General features: G+C 49.1%; 5 protein-coding genes across 5 annotated transcripts; 4 read left to right on the top strand and 1 right to left on the bottom strand.

Annotated features, from left to right (window-relative positions):
* Positions 1-17: 17 nt before the first annotated feature.
* Positions 18-5,893, top strand: N7466_000513 (uncharacterized protein; the record flags this gene model as incomplete). The annotated part of the gene is made up of 2 exons (XM_057159911.1): positions 18-3,997; positions 4,723-5,893. 2 exons carry the CDS (start codon positions 18-20, stop codon positions 5,891-5,893), a joined length of 5,151 nt encoding a protein of 1,716 aa, XP_057026159.1.
* Positions 5,894-6,670: 777 nt separating this feature from the next.
* On the top strand, positions 6,671-8,133 carry N7466_000512 (AP-2 complex subunit mu; the record flags this gene model as incomplete). Its single annotated transcript, XM_057159910.1, has 3 exons — positions 6,671-7,007; positions 7,076-8,066; positions 8,127-8,133. The coding sequence occupies 3 exons, from the start codon at positions 6,671-6,673 to the stop codon at positions 8,131-8,133; spliced, it is 1,335 nt and encodes a 444-aa protein (XP_057026158.1).
* Positions 8,134-12,588: 4,455 nt separating this feature from the next.
* On the top strand, positions 12,589-13,407 carry N7466_000511 (uncharacterized protein; the record flags this gene model as incomplete). The annotated part of the gene is made up of 1 exon (XM_057159909.1): positions 12,589-13,407. One exon carries the CDS (start codon positions 12,589-12,591, stop codon positions 13,405-13,407), a length of 819 nt encoding a protein of 272 aa, XP_057026157.1.
* An 836-nt stretch (positions 13,408-14,243) lies between these two features.
* N7466_000510 (uncharacterized protein) lies at positions 14,244-15,335 on the top strand (the record flags this gene model as incomplete). Its single annotated transcript, XM_057159908.1, has 2 exons — positions 14,244-14,282; positions 14,457-15,335. The coding sequence occupies 2 exons, from the start codon at positions 14,244-14,246 to the stop codon at positions 15,333-15,335; spliced, it is 918 nt and encodes a 305-aa protein (XP_057026156.1).
* A 612-nt stretch (positions 15,336-15,947) lies between these two features.
* On the bottom strand, positions 15,948-17,883 carry N7466_000509 (FAD binding domain protein; the record flags this gene model as incomplete). Its single annotated transcript, XM_057159907.1, has 4 exons — positions 15,948-16,142; positions 16,218-17,286; positions 17,348-17,548; positions 17,612-17,883. 4 exons carry the CDS (start codon positions 17,881-17,883, stop codon positions 15,948-15,950), a joined length of 1,737 nt encoding a protein of 578 aa, XP_057026155.1.
* Between the last annotated feature and the right edge of the window lie 1,061 nt (positions 17,884-18,944).

The following is an 18,944-nucleotide window of genomic DNA, read 5'->3' as shown; positions in this document are numbered from 1 at the left end:
AAAAACAGAAAAACATTATGGACTTTGAGCATTTCCTCGATTTATGCGGCCGATCGCTCTTCGCGGAGGAATACAAAGGAGATCTCGATGCAGCCTGGGACTACCTCGAGCTCCACTCAGTGCAGCAAACCGACGAACCGGACGATCTAAATAACAAGGCAGAATACCTGCGCTGTTCGTCTATTTACGGAATTCTAATCGGCAATTTCGCCCACGCATACGAACACCTGAATTCCCTCTTCGACCTACTCCCCAAACTACCGCAAGAATGGGGTTTGCGATACACGAATTATAAAGTTCTCGCCGATTACACGCGCCGCTTCTGCCCGGCGCTCCGCTTCTACCATGAGCGAGGGTTCCCGCTTAACGTTGTCATGGTCGGCGATATCGTCGGGCCACAGGAGTTTTCCGTGAAATTCATGGAAAATATCCACCAATACATGCCCAAGGGAGTACCCCGAGATCAGGGCCTCGCGCAAGTCTTGAATGTGGTGCAATGGATATGTGTGCATGTTCGGGACCTGACGTCTCGATATCATCCGCTCTCACCTGGTGGATCAGGGTATAAGCCTGAGACTAATACTTCGCCTGATATCGCAGGGAGGGCAAATGGATTGTTGAAATTCCGGGCGGCGGCAGATACGAATGGCGCGGCTAGTCTTGCGGCCTATTTGACTAGGCTGGTTGTTGAAATGCATATTGCATGTCAGAATCCCGAAACGGGAATCATGCTGGTCGACTTGTATCAGCGGTGTGAGAGGGTGAATGATTATGCCGGTATGGCAAATGCGAAGTTGATTGAAGGGGATAGTATTCTGTGTGCTCCGTTTACGAGCCCGCTTGCCATGAACCTGATTGTTGTTAATGCCTCTGCTGCGATTGGTGACGATGCTCTTTGGGATCCCATTGAGCTTGATCTTGAATTTGAGTACTCTGCTGAAGTCAAACAGTGTTATGAATCTGCTCTTGAGCTTTTTGATAAAGGCAGCTGCAAGAGAGGTCGGGCGGCTGTCTTACTTCGACAAGGGTGCTGTCTGCATTATGTAGCACGTTTGCAGCGATCCATGAATGGGGAATATCTCACTCTTTTGGGAGAATCAGAGGTCAAACTGCAAGAGGCACAAGACATGTTTGGTAGAGATGGAGCCAGTAAACAACTGGTCAAAGCACATCAAGTACTGCTTAGTATTTCCAAAGGGAATGCTCAACGCGTGAAGCTGGCCGCGCGAGAGATTGGAACGTGGTGCGCGGACGCAAAGAATGAGATGCTCGCCCATTTCATTGGACGGTTCTTATTACGATTCGGTAATCAGGAATGGTTCAAATATTCCAACATGGACACAGCAATACAGACTTGGGAGTGCGCCTTCGAGGTCCTGAAGCCAACTGGGGACCTTGTTCCCTTGTTTCAGTCCGTGGTAGCTCGCGCATCTATTCAGCACGAGTGGTTCAACTCGAGTGCGGCAAGAATCCTCATCATGGAGGCTTTGACCATGGTTGATGGAGTGCGAGAATATTTCCAAACCAAGATCTCATCTGTACCAGAGACCCCACTAGATGAACTGGACCGGACAATGCTGCGGACAGAACAGGGAACTCTTTTCTGGACTTTCAATCAATACGCTAGCAGAGTGTTTTTCTCAAACGAAGATATGCAGCCTTTATATGATTTGCGGACAAGGTACAAAGGTTGGCTTGAGACTGACGACAATTTCCGATTCTGGAGGGAGCTAATAGAGAACCCTGGTGATATCGGTAATGGATTTAAGCCTCAAATTACATTTGGCAAAGACATGTTCAAGGATCTCTGGCAAACATCAATGTCTGATGAGGAAGCACATATCAGGTACAAGTCGGCAGAGACCGGTTTCAACAGGTTATTGGCCGAAGGTGATGTCTTAGGGGCAGAGGGGCTATTTCGTCGATACCTAAGTGAAGCGAAGCACCAAGACAAAGTCCACATGAGAGATCTTTACCGGGCCCTGGCTTGTCATAGGATTGGAGATCAAGTCCAAGCACGGGAGGTCCTAGACTCTATGACGGATGATGTGTTGTTTGAGGGACACCTAGAAGCTTTTCAGCAAGGCATCGCTATCAGGTCTGCTCTTCCGCTACGGGCGCAGAATGCCTTGACCTTTACCTTGTTGAGTGGCGATATGGAGAGGGGCCGAAAACTCATTAAAATGATCGTCGAGATGAGTCCAATGTTTTTCAATTCGGTGCTGGACAATGCCCTCGATTATTCGCAGCGGCTTACTCAATACGCGGCCTTCATGAAGGATGTAGAGCCTGAGAAATCTTTTGAAATGCTTCTCCGTGCTCGAGAGATCATTGAAACCAAGAGAAAGCAGAGCTCAGATTTGGATGCGCGCGTCTCGGGCTCTGCTGCTGCTTGGAGTTTCGAGATGTATCTTGACCTTGCACGTATATGCCTGACCGCTGAAAGTGGACATCTCCCTTTGAGCGTTTTATCAGGATACGATCATGGCCACTTTGACGGGATATCGTGGAAGGATCATGCATTGCTCTTCATTGAGATGAGTAGAGCACGTGCTGTGCTAGATTCTTTGCAGAAACAAGCAACCCAACCTTCAGGGCTACCTGGAGCCCCTAAAACCGCGCAATTATCCGAGGCTGTCCAGAAACGCCGTCTCTTGAGATCATTAATGTCTCTGGGCAAGTTGTCCCCGGATCAAGAGAAAGAAGTTGCACAGTTGCAAGAGGAGATCAAGGATTTGGAAGAAAATGGGTCGCTCTCTTCTGCAACTACTTTTATCGAGACGGTGAACACCATCATTGAGCCGAAATATTTATACCAAAGCATCGATCCCGATGCCGTGGTTATTGAGGCGACATTTGGATCCCGAGGATTGATCGCGTTTGCAGTGACCAGTGACGGTATCCAGCAGACATATCAGTCATCGACAAACCACCCCGATATCCGGAGACCTGTTATGAGAGCCATGCAGATCATGAGAGAGATGACTGGCTATATTGGGGAACAGGAGGAAGCTCAGAAGAAAACGCTCAATGAACTTTGCAACGAGGTCTCCAAAGCGTTGCTGGTGCCCTTTGCCGAGATAATCCGAGCCAAGGGGCATGTCATCTTCTCCGTGTCCGATCCGTTGACTGCGTTCCCTTTCTCAGTCCTCCCCTTTGATGACAAGCCTCTGGTAATGCAAGCCGTTGTCTCTCAAGTCCCGAGCTTGGCAGTACTCTACTATCTTTCCCAACGCAAGTCGACATCAGCCTCACCGACCGTGTCAGTTTTGGCTAAAGCCCCTTCAGAAGAGCCATATAGTACCACCCGGGGAGGCCAAGAAGTCAATCTCCACATGGCGGGTATAGAAGCTGTCAACATTGCCCGCATGTTCGCAACATGGCCTATCGAGGCGTCTCAACTATCACGGAAAGACTTTCGGCATTATGTCGAGGGGGGATCATTGATCATGCATATCGGGACGCACGGTGACATCAACTCTCGCAACCCCCTCCTTTCGTCTATTTCGATTGGCCAAGGCCAGGATTTCCGTGTGGTGGACATGTCAGCGATTCAAAGCAACGTGAATCTCCTGGTCTTTGCTGCTTGTCTGAGTGGTATGGGCAAGGCAACCATCGGTAGCGAAGTTCTAGGCTTTTCTCACGTTGTGCTCAGTACTGGATGCCAGGCCTATATCGGATCCCTGTGGAAAGTGAGCGATTTTGGCTCGATGTTGGTCATGACGCTCTTCTATCGACACCTGAAGGAAAATCCGCAGTGGGCTGTGGCGCAAGCTATGAGAGCGGCACAGTTGGATCTATTGCAGCTGGACACGGAAAAGGCCGGGATCCTTCTTGATCAGATGTTAGATAATTGGACGTCCCCCGGTGCAGACGACGGGCGACAACCTGCAGATTTCGTGCCCGACGCTGAGTTTCTTTTGCTCACGTTGAAAATGATCTTGAACCAGCTGGACTGGTCCAGTCCGTTTTACTGGGCACCATTCACCCTTGTGGGGTATGGAGGATTTCGGTTCATTCATGGAGAAGATAGAAATGAGCCGAGCGAGAGAAAAGATCAGTCTGTGTAGGATTTTAGTGTTTTTCAAATGCGATGTACATGCATCTTGAGCCCTTGACTCTTGACTTTTAGCTCTTGTATCCACTCAGGTGGAGTGTGCATCCAGGATCAGATCTGCGGGATGAAACAAGGGAGGAATCATTGATCAATATAGAGGTGAAACACAAGCAAACGACTCCAATAAAGGGAAGGAGAGTTTCCTTGGCTGTGTATATAACGGGCAGATTCCCTCGGGGAGACTTGATCAAGACTATCGAAATTGATTTCCTTGGATCGAATCTCAATTGATCGAATTTCTCCACAAGTGGGCTAACGCGATCTACTTAAGTACGCGGCACAGGATTCGTTGCCTCATTTTTCAGCCTGAGGATCCAGATGGAATCTATGATTCTGATGTTGGCTTCATTTTAAACTCTTTGAAAACCTCTTAAAACTTACCGTTCATTTGTTAATTGTTTTATTTTTATTTTTATCTTTTTATCTTTTTATTTTCTTATGCACTTCGTCCATGTTCTCATCTCTCCTTCCATTGATGGGTCTACCCATGAAAATCTGCCGATCTTAAGCTTTTACTGACCTTTCCCTCTTTCTTTTCTTTTTTTCCCCTTTTTACATACTCTTTTCTCCAAAACGGCGTCCCTCACAGCTACCCCTCAATCGAGGGAGGTTGAATCGAATTCCTCTCGTTATCTACCCGTGCGTGGCCAACATTCCTTTGGCTTTCGGACAGCACCCGTGGAGCCGACTCCGTCATTCGCTCGAGCACAGCGGCGACATTGCGTCCCCATCCCGGGCCCGTCGTCGTTCCCTGCAATTCACCGTCCTGCGGCTGTTCGACTCGCGAACCCCGTCAACCACGTCCCCCGCATAACCCCTATCACATTCCAACCCACTCGATCGGACGAAAGTCTCCCCCTCAGTCATCAACGCGACGCACACCCCCTCCTTAGCGTCCCCGAACGCCGTCGCAGTCGCTTAACCCCCTCCCCAACTAGTCTTATCGTTGAGCACAGCCACGGGGAATCCGAAAGCGGGCGCACAAGCATCGCTCTCCCTCCAGGTCATCGGCGCAGCGGTCAATTTTCCCCCACAGTTGAAATGGCGGCAGCTTTTGCTGGGAGTGCGGCGCGGGATGTCGAAAATCTGCGACCACCCGAAGAAGTCCATTTCGCACTAGATGGCACTCGATCCCGAGAAGACGGCCGACCGCGTCATGCACAATCTCAAACCTCTCTCCGATCTCAATCTCAAATCGCCTCCGTTCCCTCGATCACAGGCCCCGCCCCCGATGTTGCTGAAGAGCTGGCTTGGGGCCCGGCGCACCCCTGTTACCCTCACCTCAACCCTCATGTCCCTATCAATTCGCCGGAATATCTCTCAACGCGGGTCATACGTGTTCGACGCGATTGGATGATCAAGGCGGATTTGGCACCTACATTTTCAAATCTTTACCCTGAGATTCTGGATCCGTTACTGTCGGAGCAGGAGTTCCGCAAAGTCATCGCCACCGTGAATACTGGGGTCATCAAAGCTTTTGATCCGTTCAGCTTACGGAACTGGATAGATGGCGCGCTTGGCTTGTTGACTGGCTGGATCTGGGATGACTTGAACGGGCCTGGCGTCAAAGACTCATTGCAATACGTTGAGACATGGCTCGATAAATGGAACCGGGAAGTTGGTTCCAAAGATGGGGTTCACATCTGGAGTCTAAGACGCACGGCATACATGTCCCTTGATATTCAGATCCCTGATCCCAAGGTTGGCATCGTCCCCAGCGAGGCACCCTCTTTGCCAAACACCAGGCCGAGTACCGGAGTTGGCCCCGCCAATTGATGGATGAACATTGCATCTGATGGGCTCTCTTTTGGTTGTATACTTCCTTGTAATTCTTTGTTATCGTTCGGGCTTTTGCATGATATCCCCTCCCCGGCGGCGATTGCTTCATTCTCTCCTACGCTTTCTCCTAATTTTCTAATTTTCCTCCAAAAAGGCTCCATTTCAATCCTTCATCACGTCGCCGGGGACTACTTGTTGTTCTTTTCATTACCTTCCATTGTTTGCCATCTATTTGTTCATACTTTTTATATCGGTTTCTACATACTTGTTAATCTCCCGAGAACCTACAAATCAAATACCAAGGCCATGTGGTCTACGTTGAGCACATACTACTAGATTACTCTCCGTTTTCTCCTAATGGAAGTAAGAAATTTACAACCCTATGATTACCTAAGTTGACATCTAGATTCATCAAACAGAGGTGGCAGATAACCAAGCTACGAATACAAAAGTGAGCTTCTGAGGAGTCAGGGGTATTCATTTTTGTGACATTTGAAGACGGCTACGTGTATCTACTAGTATGTAGGCATGTATCGCACGAAACAAAAAAAAAAGACTCCGATAGAAGTTTGATAATCCTTCTGATGATATCTCACAATCCCAAAATCATCCAATCACTTAATTGTCAATCTGTTCTCTTACATCCATTGTGGCTCGTTGAACCCTGAAGCTCAGGCGGTGTCGATAACGTTAATCCAGACTCCCCCCACATCTTCCCCCCGTGAAGCTCTCCTTCACTCCGAACCTCAACGGGATGAGCCCTGGACTTTCACGATGCTCTCGGGGATCCTGATCTTTAATCAGAAGGGCGAGAACCTCATCTTCCGCGCTTTCCGCAGCGACTGCCGCCCGCGCCTGGCTGATATTTTTCGCATCCAAGTCATCTCCAACCCGCAGGTCCGCTCCCCGATCCTGACATTAGGCTCGACCACCTTCAGCCATGTCAAGCACGAGAATATCTACTTGGTCGCTGTGACCAAGAGCAACGCCAATGCTGCTCTTGTCTTCGAGTTCCTCTACCGGCTTATCATGCTGGGCAAGAGCTACTTTGGTAAGCTGGACGAGGAGGCCGTCAAGAACAACTTTGTGTTGATCTACGAATTGCTTGATGGTGAGTATAACTCTTGCTTCCGACCGTCCGTTGATACAGCTCTAACCAAGCTTCGTCTGTCTCGCTAGAAATCCTCGACTTCGGATACCCCCAAAATACCGACCCGGATACGTTGAAAATGTACATCACCACCGAAGGTGTCAAGTCAGCCATCGCAAACTCGCCTACAGACTCTAGTCGGATTACTATGCAAGCGACGGGTGCGCAGTCATGGCGCCGCGCAGACATCAAATACCGCAAGAACGAAGCCTTCGTGGACGTGATCGAGGACGTCAACCTCCTGATGTCAGCGACCGGCACCGTTCTGCGCGCCGACGTAAACGGCCAGATCGTCATGCGAGCATATCTCACCGGAACACCGGAGTGCAAGTTCGGACTCAACGACCGATTGCTCCTCGATACGACCGACACCTCCGGGGCGACCAAGAGCCGCGGTGGTGGCGGGACATCCGGTGCTGGAAAGGCCACCCGAGCTGCGGCGGGCTCGGTCACATTGGAGGACTGTCAATTCCACCAGTGTGTTAAGCTGGGCCGGTTCGACGCGGACCGGATTATCTCGTTTGTGCCGCCGGACGGCGAGTTCGAGTTGATGCGGTATCGTGCTACGGAGAATGTGAACCTGCCCTTCAAGGTTCATCCTATTGTGCGGGAGATTGGTACGACAAAGGTCGAGTATAGCGTGGCTATCAAGGCGAACTATAGTGCGAAGTTGTTTGCGACGAATGTGGTTATTCGTATTCCCTGCCCGCTCAACACTGCCACGACTACTGAGCGTACTAGTCAGGGACGTGCAAAGTATGAGCCCGAGCACAACAATATTGTCTGGAAGATTCCGCGTTTCTCTGGCCAAGCTGAGTTTGTCCTCAATGCGGAAGCTACACTTACTTCCATGACACATCAGAAGGCCTGGAGTCGTCCGCCGCTTAGCCTTAACTTCAGTCTTCTTATGTTTACCTCATCCGGTCTGTTGGTACGCTATCTGAAGGTCTTCGAGAAGGGCAATTACAGTTCTGTCAAGTGGGTGCGCTACATGACCCGCGCTGGCAGCTATGAAATCCGGTATGCTTACTGTCTTTTACTACTATTTGTCTTTCCACGATGCTAACCTTGACTTTTTAGATTCTAAACTGCTTTGAAATTGGATGAAGCGAGCATGTGCTTCGTACGGTCTGTTGTTACAGTTGTCTATGACCATCAGGCTAGGTGTCTGGCGTCGGGGGGTGTTTTGTACATTCATTCTATACTCCTAATGCATTCCATGCATTCTCAATCCGCATTTGTAATGCTTTTGCATGCTTCATAACTCAGCCAAGAATAATCTCCCAAAAAAGAGAACATATTACACAACAATCACCTCCATACCCGCTTACTTGGATACAGGTAGTGAAACGACAACGTGTCCATCATGGTTATGGTAGGAAATGTTCCCACAAGCACTTATCGCTGGACGATTGGGTGGTTAGACGTGTCCCCCGGGGCTGACGCCTATTATAGGCTGGCTTTATTAGTATGTAGGATAGCCTGTAGGGGATACGCGCGCTTTTTTTCTAGCTTTTACCGCATTACCTTTGTCTGCACCGCTTTATCTGCACCGCTTTACCTTTGAACCGCCTGCGTGATGTATTCGTTTGACCTGCGACGTGACGAGTTGACGGAGCAAACACTTCATATTTGATTGTTCAAACTCAACAACGATTGACGTGATGATTTTGAATCACCCATGACTCCATTCACGCCAATTCGCTGGAGTCACTAGCTATATGAAGTAGAGTTCAATCATCATCAAACATATGCATGCATGCATACTATCAATCATATAAATACTAAATGAGATAGACTGAAAAACTAAGAGGTAAGAAATCTGGATATCTCCTTCCCTAGAGGTCCCCACAAGGTCTAAATACAGTCAAGCCATACAGTCCAGGCAGGAACTGCCCATATAGCTATAGAATCAGTAGCCTAACAAGGTATCACCCACAATGGCAAGATCCATTAGTGGGGGTAACGAAAGAAAGAAAAGAGCCCCTTGGTGTGATATCCATAAGGAGTAGGAGAAGGATCATCACGGCCAACCAATTGGTTGTAATAGAGAAGGGTGTAGATTAAGTTCCCTCGGTCCTTCAAGCTAGTACTTGGGGCTTCCTCAATTTGAAGACAAGGACACCTTGGCCACCGGGAACCTTGGAAAGGGAGAAAGGAAGTAGAGTGGACGGGTCGTGCGAACAAGGGTCGGGTTTTGAACATGATTATACTAACACTAGGCCAGTAGGCCCCGTCAAAGGGGAGAGGGAAAGGCTAACCTAGAAGAAGTAAGCTCGAAAGTTGTGGTTCAATCTGAATCAGATGGGTCTTTTGAGCTTTGTGCCAACAAAGGAGCAAGTCTGTCACAGAGGCCGCCACACCTGGCAGGAGATACCACCCGATAAGCGTGTCGCTGAATCTGAAATCCATATCCATACGCTATATTCGCATGCTGTGAAGTTATGACTGGGGGCTGAAAATCCAAGTGCCTTGAGCCCAGATATCAAGTGGGATCTCTATATAGATCAGTATGAGAAATCATTTCTCAGTGACTAGTAGCAGCATCGGGATTCAGCGCTGCTGCTCAAGTGGGCCACCAAGTAGTAACAGCATCCAATCATTAGCCTAGCTTTCCACGCACCTAACACAATGATTCAGGCATGGGTTCACCGATCGATCAATAGAAATCAACGATCGCCTGCAGCCACAGCGGAAAATGTCACATTCCCTCAATCGGGCCCACGAGGATAAGACAAAAAGACCTGAAGACCCGCCGCCAAGACATAGAAGGCCATCCAAGAAGGTGGATTTGTGAAACCTGATGAATACAGAGGACGGATTTTGACGAAGGAGTGCGTAGCCCTAGCGGGCCTGGTTGGAGGGGCAACAGGAGTAAGCCAGCCACTGCGGTGCACGAAGTCTGTGGAGATGATCGCCGCTTAGCGCCCGTTGTGGGCAGAATGTCTTGCATAGGTCGTGCAGGGGTAAATAACGGACCGTCTTTAATACTTTTCGGGAAGGTTGATATGTTCTGGCTGCGTATAGGACATGATAACATGTTTTGTTGATGGTAAACAAGATTGTACTGTAGAAACTAGACTAGTATGTGTCCCCCAGGGCCCGAGGCTTGAGGTTAACTTTGAATCGCTGTTGGGCCTATAAGGATCATGAGTTGGAAGGGTAGTCGCATTGACCCCCTTGCATGGGAGTTGAGCCACTTTCCTTTCAGAGTGGCAGGAGCTTGTGCTTGTGCTGACGGGCGGGTCGGGTGTCGGGCCAGTACAGAGCCTCTGTCTGCCAGCCACACTTTGGAATGGGCATAGATCCCTTTGTCTAAGGCAACTGAAAGGGAGAAGGGGAGCTAAGCCCTATACCCTGTGTAGGGAGTATCCCTGATCAATCGCAGAGCGGGTTTTGTTCAGGTAAGAAGAGGGGAAGGAATAACCGACTAATAGGTGTAGGTCAAGGGTATGGCCTGCAGCTACATTATGTTGAATGTCAGATAAGATGGATGCAGTGTGGAAGATGCAGCACGTTCTTGTATCTGCACTCCGTAAGTGAGGAAATGGATTGAAAATAACGTTGCAGGCGGCTCTGCAAGATTATGCGAACTTGAATTCAATCTTGCAACCTACTTCGTAGATCTAGTCGGTCCAATCGATTCCGCAGGAATGCAGGAAGCAAGGATGACTGCGGGGTATTGTTCAACAAGTTACAGGAGTTGAACAAATTTCATGACCCCGTTCATGAAAGCAGTAGTAAGCACTAGTTCGGATTTTGATATGGAATTGGAATAGCTTATACAACTCTATGTCAAACTAAGATGAACTACTGAAAGTTGAAAGAGAATTCGAGCTATTAGAAGAGTTATTGATAGATTGGACTTTGTACTCTCCGAGTAGAACAGATCAAGGTTCACGCTATGTCCTATTGAAATTCCTTTTTTTTTCCTTTTTCTTTCTTTTCTTCAATAGATTTTAATTCAAGCCCTTTCCCCGATTTCTATCCCTTGTAACATTCCTTTGACGTTCTGGAATCTATACTTAGAATTACGTCGAAATGAGAGGAACTCGGGGTCATAAGACTCATAGTAGAGTGATCGTCAGGTACTGTTTTGTAATTGGCCAATTAACGTGGGTCTGATCAACGCTGATTGGCTACTACTAGTACGGAATAGACGCGTTCCGTCGCGTGGCTCAAGGTTTTCACACGCGACTTGACGCGTGCCAAATACGAAACCGTTTTTTAAAATACAGTGATACATACTAGTAGATTATCATAGCTTCGATTTTCATGGCAATGGGAGCTTAAACCCCCATTAAAGGAATATACAAGGCAGAGAAAAGGACAGAAGGATGAGAATGCTCCTGTTAGGCTTCACCTTTCAAGGCATTGGCATGGGGGAGAAAAGTACTCCGTTACTCCTCAAGGAGAAAGAAAACCCTGGGTATCTTGGAAGTATTAAATCGCGTCGGCCCGCACCAATTGGGGTGGCAAAAAGCCGCCAAAAAGTCATTTGGTGTAAAAATCCACTGAGTGTACCTGATGCACGGCCCGTTGCACGTCATTCTAAACGGGATTTTCAGTGGATGTGGTCATGAGGATGATGATCGCTCCCGGACTTGGGAGTCATTTCTCAATGATTGTATGGAGTTAGAGCGGGCCTACAGCCCAATTAGGAAATATAATGAAGACACTATACAATGCACGGTGCAGGTCGTTTCAGGGGCCATCTCGTGTATCTCAATGATCCCTCTGAGAGAAGTTGGGATCCCTTGCATGGGTGGGCAGTCTCTCCTTTGAGCCCTGCCCTCCTTTGTTTCACTGGGCCACGAGTAGAGTGGGATGAGTACGAGGGGCAATCCTAGATCAGAGTGTAGAATGGCATTATAATAGAAAAAGCAGAGTACTTCTCTATCTTCAAGTTGCCAGTTTCTACAGTGTCAATCAGCACCTGATAGCCATCGTCATCGGTCAAGTCATTCGTTACCTTGATCTGGATTCCTTTCGCTTTGACTTTATTTGTCTTTTCTTTTCCATCTCTCTCTTACACACACCATCTTCACGTCTGACACAATTCTTTGAAGAACTTTCCTTTATCCTGCATTGCTACTATTTCGGGATCCATACGTTATACATTCTTTGATATTTCTGAAGAAAAAAGTGGAGCCTTAGCCGTGTTGATGTTCGCTTGACCGTTTGCGTCCGAATTTCTTTTATCCTTTTATCGCCCCCGTTTCGCCCCCGCCAACTCTTCCCCTAACAACCAACACCATAACAACAACCACTTCCCAATCACGTCGCCAGTTCTTCGGAACCGGTGGATTCGGAAGCGCATATCGGCGACATTATATTCCACTCTTTATCTACTCCCCAACACCGTCGCCGCGCCTCACAACCACCTCCGGCGCAATCACCTGTCGCAAATCGCGCACAAATCCACTCGAAACAAGTCGCAACTCGTCAACTCTAGACACCAATTTTCCTTCATACCTTTCCAATACACTCTTTCCGGAGCCTCTCTCGCTGCGTCAATCAAAAATCATATTTTTGCGCAACAATGCTGCTCCCATCCGCTATCCCCTGCGATGTGCGCCGGTCGTCTCGCTTCACTCCCAACCGTCTCTTCTCGACTCCTCCTCCCTCAGAGCGAGGATTACCATCAGGCAATGGCCTCCTAGGCACATGTCGTGCGCTCCAATCTTTGCTTAGCGGATCACCGGCTCTCTCACCGCGCCGATCCAAGACATTGCGCCTCCAAAGTCCACTTCCCATCAACAACGCTCCTCGTCGCTCACCGCGCACGCGCAGCAAGGTCGCACGACCTGCTTCGCCGCGCCCAACACCTCCCCCAGTCACACTCGCTTCCACACCACCACCGCCTCCTTCTGCGCCCGCGCGCGGCGCTAACAAGCGCCGCCGATCTTCCGAAGATGACGACAGCGACTCGGACATGGGTCGCCCGCGCAACCGTCTTTCCACACCTAAACGCCGTCGCCACGCTCCCTATGACCTGCCCCTTGGTCTCTCTTCAACAGATTTCTATTCTCTGCACTCTCCTCCCATTACACAATCTCCTCCTTCTCCTGCTCAGCGTTTGATTGATATGCGCATTCAACAATCGTCTGCGCCCATCAATCCTGATGCGCCTCTTCCTTCGATTGAAGTAGAGGACGCTTCTTCCCCGGCACCTTCTGACGATTGGACTGCCGAGGAAGATCAAATTCTCATGGACCTAGTCCTTGAAAAGTTCCGACTCTCCCAACAAGAATGGGATGAGTGTGCGCGCCGAATGGGCCGCAGCAACCAGGCCGATCTAGGTCAGCGATGGACCTCTCTCGTCGGAGAGGGACGCGTTGGTCTACGTCCACGCCGCTAAAACTTTCCTTTTCTCTTTTCTTTTTCCTCAACCCGTGACCTATATGTACTATATGACTTCCTCCCCCTGATGCCCTACCTCATTGCTGCAAAGAACCAACCCTGTATTAACACACCTGTATCATCACCTTTTCTGTTCGAGACCCATTGTTTTTTCTTTTTTCTTCGGGCATGACCCCGATTCTGAGTCGCATCTGGCTATGTGAATATTCACCATCTACTTGATGGTCTCTTGCACATTGATTTTCTGCTCCTGCAACTGTTGAGCGATGTATTCATATGAACCTGTACTTTTACCTATCGAGATACCACTGGACTTCAATCGCATTATTTCAAGATGACTTCTTTTTCTAAATTCGCTTCTGCATACCTTACTCGTACGTATCTGACACCTTGGCAAAGCTCACTTGGCAGTCAGGTGCATCGTAGTGCATACTTTGCCTGTCATCTGATTGAACAAAAGCTTCGTTTATACATGCATGCAAATTTGTCCACTATCCCCACTTCTACTAAACCCATCTGAGAGGACCCACGACCTCGGGATACCTCTTATCGATTACTGCAGCCCCATTGCGCTGATTTTCTAGCGCCACTGCGGGGGTGCCGCTGATATAAGTGGTCCATCTGAAAACGAGGCCTCGATCGATGGTTTTTCGAGCCGAGCCGGAGAGGGGAAAGCTGAGAATAGTTGTTTGTGCATGTAGTGTAGAGTACTATGTGTACTCATTTCTGATATCTGCCAATTCCCCCCGGGGGCTTTGGTGTATAAAATTATGTTCATCACCTCCATCTAACCATCAACGCATTTGCTATTTTGAACTCAAGTCTGACATAAAAATGGTGCCAAAAACCATGAAAGCCGCCCTCTGCACAGAGGTACGTTGTGCAGGGAAATTGAATAACCCCAAATCAAAAGCCCGGCCCACCTGGGCACCAGTCTACATACTAGCTAAACAAATCGCAATATCGAACTCATATACCGCAAAATACATACCTTAACCAACCCAAAAATGTGAAAACCACATCATACTAACACAACACTCTCAAAAGCCCGGCGCCCCAATCGTCATCGCCCAAATCCCAACCCCAACCCCATCACCCCGCCACCTCCTCGTCCGCGTCGAAGCAGCAACCCTCTGCCACAGCGACATAGCCATAACCGAAAGCGGCGGCTTCGGGCTCGCCACCTTCCCCCTAGTCATCGGCCACGAAGCCGTCTGCACAGTGGAAGAACTAGGATCCAGCGCCGCAGCATACGGCTTCAAAGCCGGTGACCGGGTCGGCGCGCCGCTCTGGCGCGACATATGCCTCACATGCGACGAATGCACGCGCATCGGGCCCCAGTTCTGTCCCAACGCGAACATGATGGGGCTCAGCGCTCCTGGATACTTTTGCGAGTACACGCTCGTCGATGCCGCTTGCGCGGTCAAGATACCGTCCGGCAAGACGGTGCAAGCGGCGGAGCTGTCGCCGCTGTTTTGCGCGGGGATTACGGTGTGGGATGCTATTTCGAGGGCGGAGCTGAAGGCCGGGGAGACGGTTGCTGTTGTTGGGGTTGGGGGGTTGGGGGAGATGGCGGTTAAATATGTGCGGGCGATGCGGGTGGGGGGTCATGATGATGGGGGGATGGGGAAGGTTCTTGCGTTGGATGTGTGTGAGGGGCAGTTGAGGGGGGTTTTGGAGGCGGGCTTGGTGGATGGGGTGGTTAATACGGGGACTGTTGGGGGGGTGGAGGCTGAGGCTGAGGCTGTTAGGAGGTTGAATGGGGGGAGGCTTGTGGATGTTGCGGTTGTTACCTCGGGGGCGTTGAGGGCGTATGAGACTGGGATTGGGATCTTGAGGCCTGAGGGCCGGTTGATTGCTGTTGGGGTGCCGGTGGAGAATGTTTCGTTGCCGATGATTTCGATTGTGAATCGGGCTTTGAAGTGAGTTCTTTCTTTCTTCCATGGGTCTTTTTTGACTGTTGATAGCTGGGATGTGCGCTAATGTCTCGGTGTTGTGTTGGTAGGATTATTGGAGCAAAGGTCCCGGGTCAAATTGGGTGCGCTGAGTGTGTGGCTTTTTCTCACGAGAATAGGGTTTATCCTAAGATTCATCCCAGGGAGTTCCAGTTGGAAGATATTAATGAGATGATAGAATTGCTGAAGAGTGGCAAGGTGGAGGGCGGAAGAATGGCTATTCGTTTCTGATCTGGGTTTCTGGATACATCTGATCTGGAATCCTGGATACGGTGCCGCTAATTATACTAAGTAGTAAGCACATCAACTATCTTGATATAAGGAGCGCGCGGAGAAGAGCCTGTCTAAATTTGCGCGCACTGGGAGTTGGTTCGGATTTTAGTCCCCTGCCTCCTTCAAATTTCCTATAATGGTATACTACTAGTAGGTAGTTGATGAAATTTAATTCAAATGATAGTATGAACTGGAAATCAAATATTTTAAATCACAATATCTGTTAAGCTTCCCAATATTGAGTCTTCTAAGTCTACCAAACTCAATAAATTCCACGGTCTATCGCGCGATCTATACTCATCCATACTTTTCAAGTGTCAATACGGACGGCGGAACCGTTTGCACGGCACATACGCCCACTCTCCGAGATGGTCCAGTCCTCAGAACCAACAGCAGTCTTACCAAAGAAGAGATGGTGAGGGTCATACTTCTTTTTGATGCTGCGGAGAGTGTTGTAGTTCTTGCCATAGAAAGCGTATTGCCAGTTAGGCTGGTCAAAGTCACACTAAGCGCACAATTTGTTAGTACTTCTCGATTTCTTTTCCAGTTGAGAATTCCACTAAACATTCCATAGACATACCTCATTAAGATAAGCACCAGAGGCAGGGCCCAGCTTGCTGACAGCAGGCACCAGCTTGTGGGTCATCAGCTCTCGCTTCTGACGCATCTTCTCCGGCACATCGTACTCCCAAGGGGTGGACATGAGTACATGGGCGATGGCGCTGCGCCACGCGGGGTTCACAGCGTTGAAAACATCACCAGTGACTGCTCTTGAGACATTGACAGCAACTGTGGTGAAAGTGGCGTGTTCGGCCAAGACGGTGCGGATGGACTGTGTCAGCTGGTGATTGTTGCTGGAGTTCTCGACAACCGACCGGGGAAGAAGCCAGCTACCGTACTGAGCAACTCCAACTTCAACGACAGGGACCTGAGAGTTATACTGGTCCATATAGGTGTCGAACTCTTCAGCCTGATAGGTGTAGTTGATACCAAGACGCTTCAGCTCGTCGAGGACGGGCTTAATCAGGCTTTCGAGTTTCGCCAGGGGAACACCGGGTCCAGTCATGGGCTCCACGGCAAAAGAAGCATTGGTCAGGAAGTTGAGAGTCATGACACCCTCATCCACGATGTAAGGTAGACGGGAGTTGTAGAACTCCACAGCCTTGAAGAACGTATCGTCTGAGATTCCCGTGGTTGTGAAAGTAAGGTTCAAACCAGACACCTTGCTATCTTGATGAGCCTTGGAGGTCATGGACCAGACGACGCCGTAAGTACCACCACCTCCACCGGCCAGCGCCCAGTAGAGATCGGTGTTTTGGTCACGGTTGGCAGTGAGGAAATTCCCGTTGCCATCGATGACCTCCCACTCGAGGACTTGGTCAGCACCAAGTCCGTACTTTGAAGCCAAAGACGAGTGACCTCCTCCCTGACTATATCCGCCAGCAAGGCCGACTGTAGGGCACTCTCCTCCGACCATCCGAAGGCCACGTTTTTGGGCCTCGTCATAGGCCTGAACACCTTGCACACCAGCGCCAAGCTTAGCGGCCTTTCCGGTATAGTATTTGTCGCTCCAGTCCTTGAACTCGATATCCTTTAGGTGGTGAGTCCAAACCGAAAGGGCGCCGGCGCCGGTGGATTTGCCATTGTAGCTATCATGAATTAGTGAATTATAATTTCAAGGTATCTTGAGGAGTTTCATGGCAATCATACTCATGACCAGTGTTACGGATAATAAAACGAATATTATGCTGGGTCGCGAACTTCAAAGTCTTGGCCACATGGGTGGGGGTGGAGACATTGACGGCATATCGAACAAAGTTGCCAAGGGTGCATGGTTTGGAAATGGGGTGGTAGGGATCGCAGGTTCCATTGGTGAAGAATGGGGCCATGAATGACGAGGAAGATTGGTAACTGGTACATTTGTCAACAATTCAATTCGATTGAGACCGCAACCTTCTTCAGCAAATCACTCACTGCTCCTCTGGCAGATCCCAGCCAGTCTTCAAAGAGGCACATGCTTCCTCATCATAGTGAGGTGTATGGCAGGGAGTGGCAAGAGGCACTGTAGCCACCAGGCGGCCGTCCACAGACTGGTTGAAAGCATTCCAAACAGAAGTTGAAGGCCAGCAATCATCCCCAGGGAAACATCGGCACTCGCTTGATGAGCTTTCAGATGCCTGGACTGACAGTGCAAGGGTAGTCAGCCCGAACAAAGCTCCAACCTTGAGAGTATTCAGGCCGAACATTGCGGATTGCAATTGCAGCCTTGATGCTCTCGTGAATTAAGTTTTGGGTCTTGACAAGGGAAAGATTAAAGGATTTCTTTTTTCTCCCTTGATTTCGCTCATTTTTATGAACTGCTAGCAAGGCCCCCCCTGAGTTCCGGCTCAAACAATCTAGCTACAGCAGGCGTAGTTATGTGGAGTTTCTTTGCGCCAACTCTGTCTAGTATAGACTGTATAGTATAGTGACATGACGATCGGCTCCGTGGAAAAGCTTCCACTCCACTCGAAAGGTGCGACGTGGGATGTGGAGACCTTTGTAGTCCAAAAATCAATATGTACTTTTGTACTTGCTTTTTCGTTTAGGCAATGCGATCCATGCAACACGGGTTTTCAATGGCTCGTTTAAATCGCCGATCCCTTCATCGACAGTCCTTGTCGATCTTGAGCCTCTTAAAGCGGCTCCTCTTTCTTTCCAAGAGGTCAAAGCTGAGAATGAAGTGAAATTGAAATCATTGAACATTGAATTATCTATCGGCACACCCAAAATAAAGTACACCAATTGCTATCACTCTACTTCAATGTTTAATCAATGTTTAATCAATGTTTAATAAATCCTCTACTAGTAATGATAATGCCATTCTGCATGATTTCTTTGAAGCAACAACTATTCCATTTTTCTCGCATTTCCCAATGACAAATTAATTATTCTCCAGGATTCCAATCCTGAATCCCCATTTTTCTCTCCCCATCACCAACCAGATCAACCAACACGCCAAAGTGGATCAATTTAACGTAACGCCCCCCGCTCCCAAGTCCGCCCTAATGCAAGCCAGCAGCCACAAAGGATGCGCTAGATATACGAATGGCAATTCCTCGCTGTTTTCGGGCTTTCACCGAGTACTGTTCTCCGCGTAAACTTGAGCCAAGGTGGATCGCGGAGTTACTTTTATCACTGTCGCTTGCATCCTGCCAACGCTATGTATGTACAGGGGGTCTGGCCCCCAGCACTATGGGCTGTTATTTGCAATAATGACAGTCCATGCACGACTGTAAACGTCAAAAGGCACGGGTTGAATCACACA

Source organism: Penicillium verhagenii (assembly GCF_028828195.1).
Source record: "Penicillium verhagenii strain IBT 33310 chromosome Unknown utg000002l_segment0_segment0, whole genome shotgun sequence".
NCBI classification, from domain to species: domain Eukaryota; kingdom Fungi; phylum Ascomycota; class Eurotiomycetes; order Eurotiales; family Aspergillaceae; genus Penicillium; species Penicillium verhagenii.
This window is presented reverse-complemented; position numbering and strand designations above follow the sequence as displayed.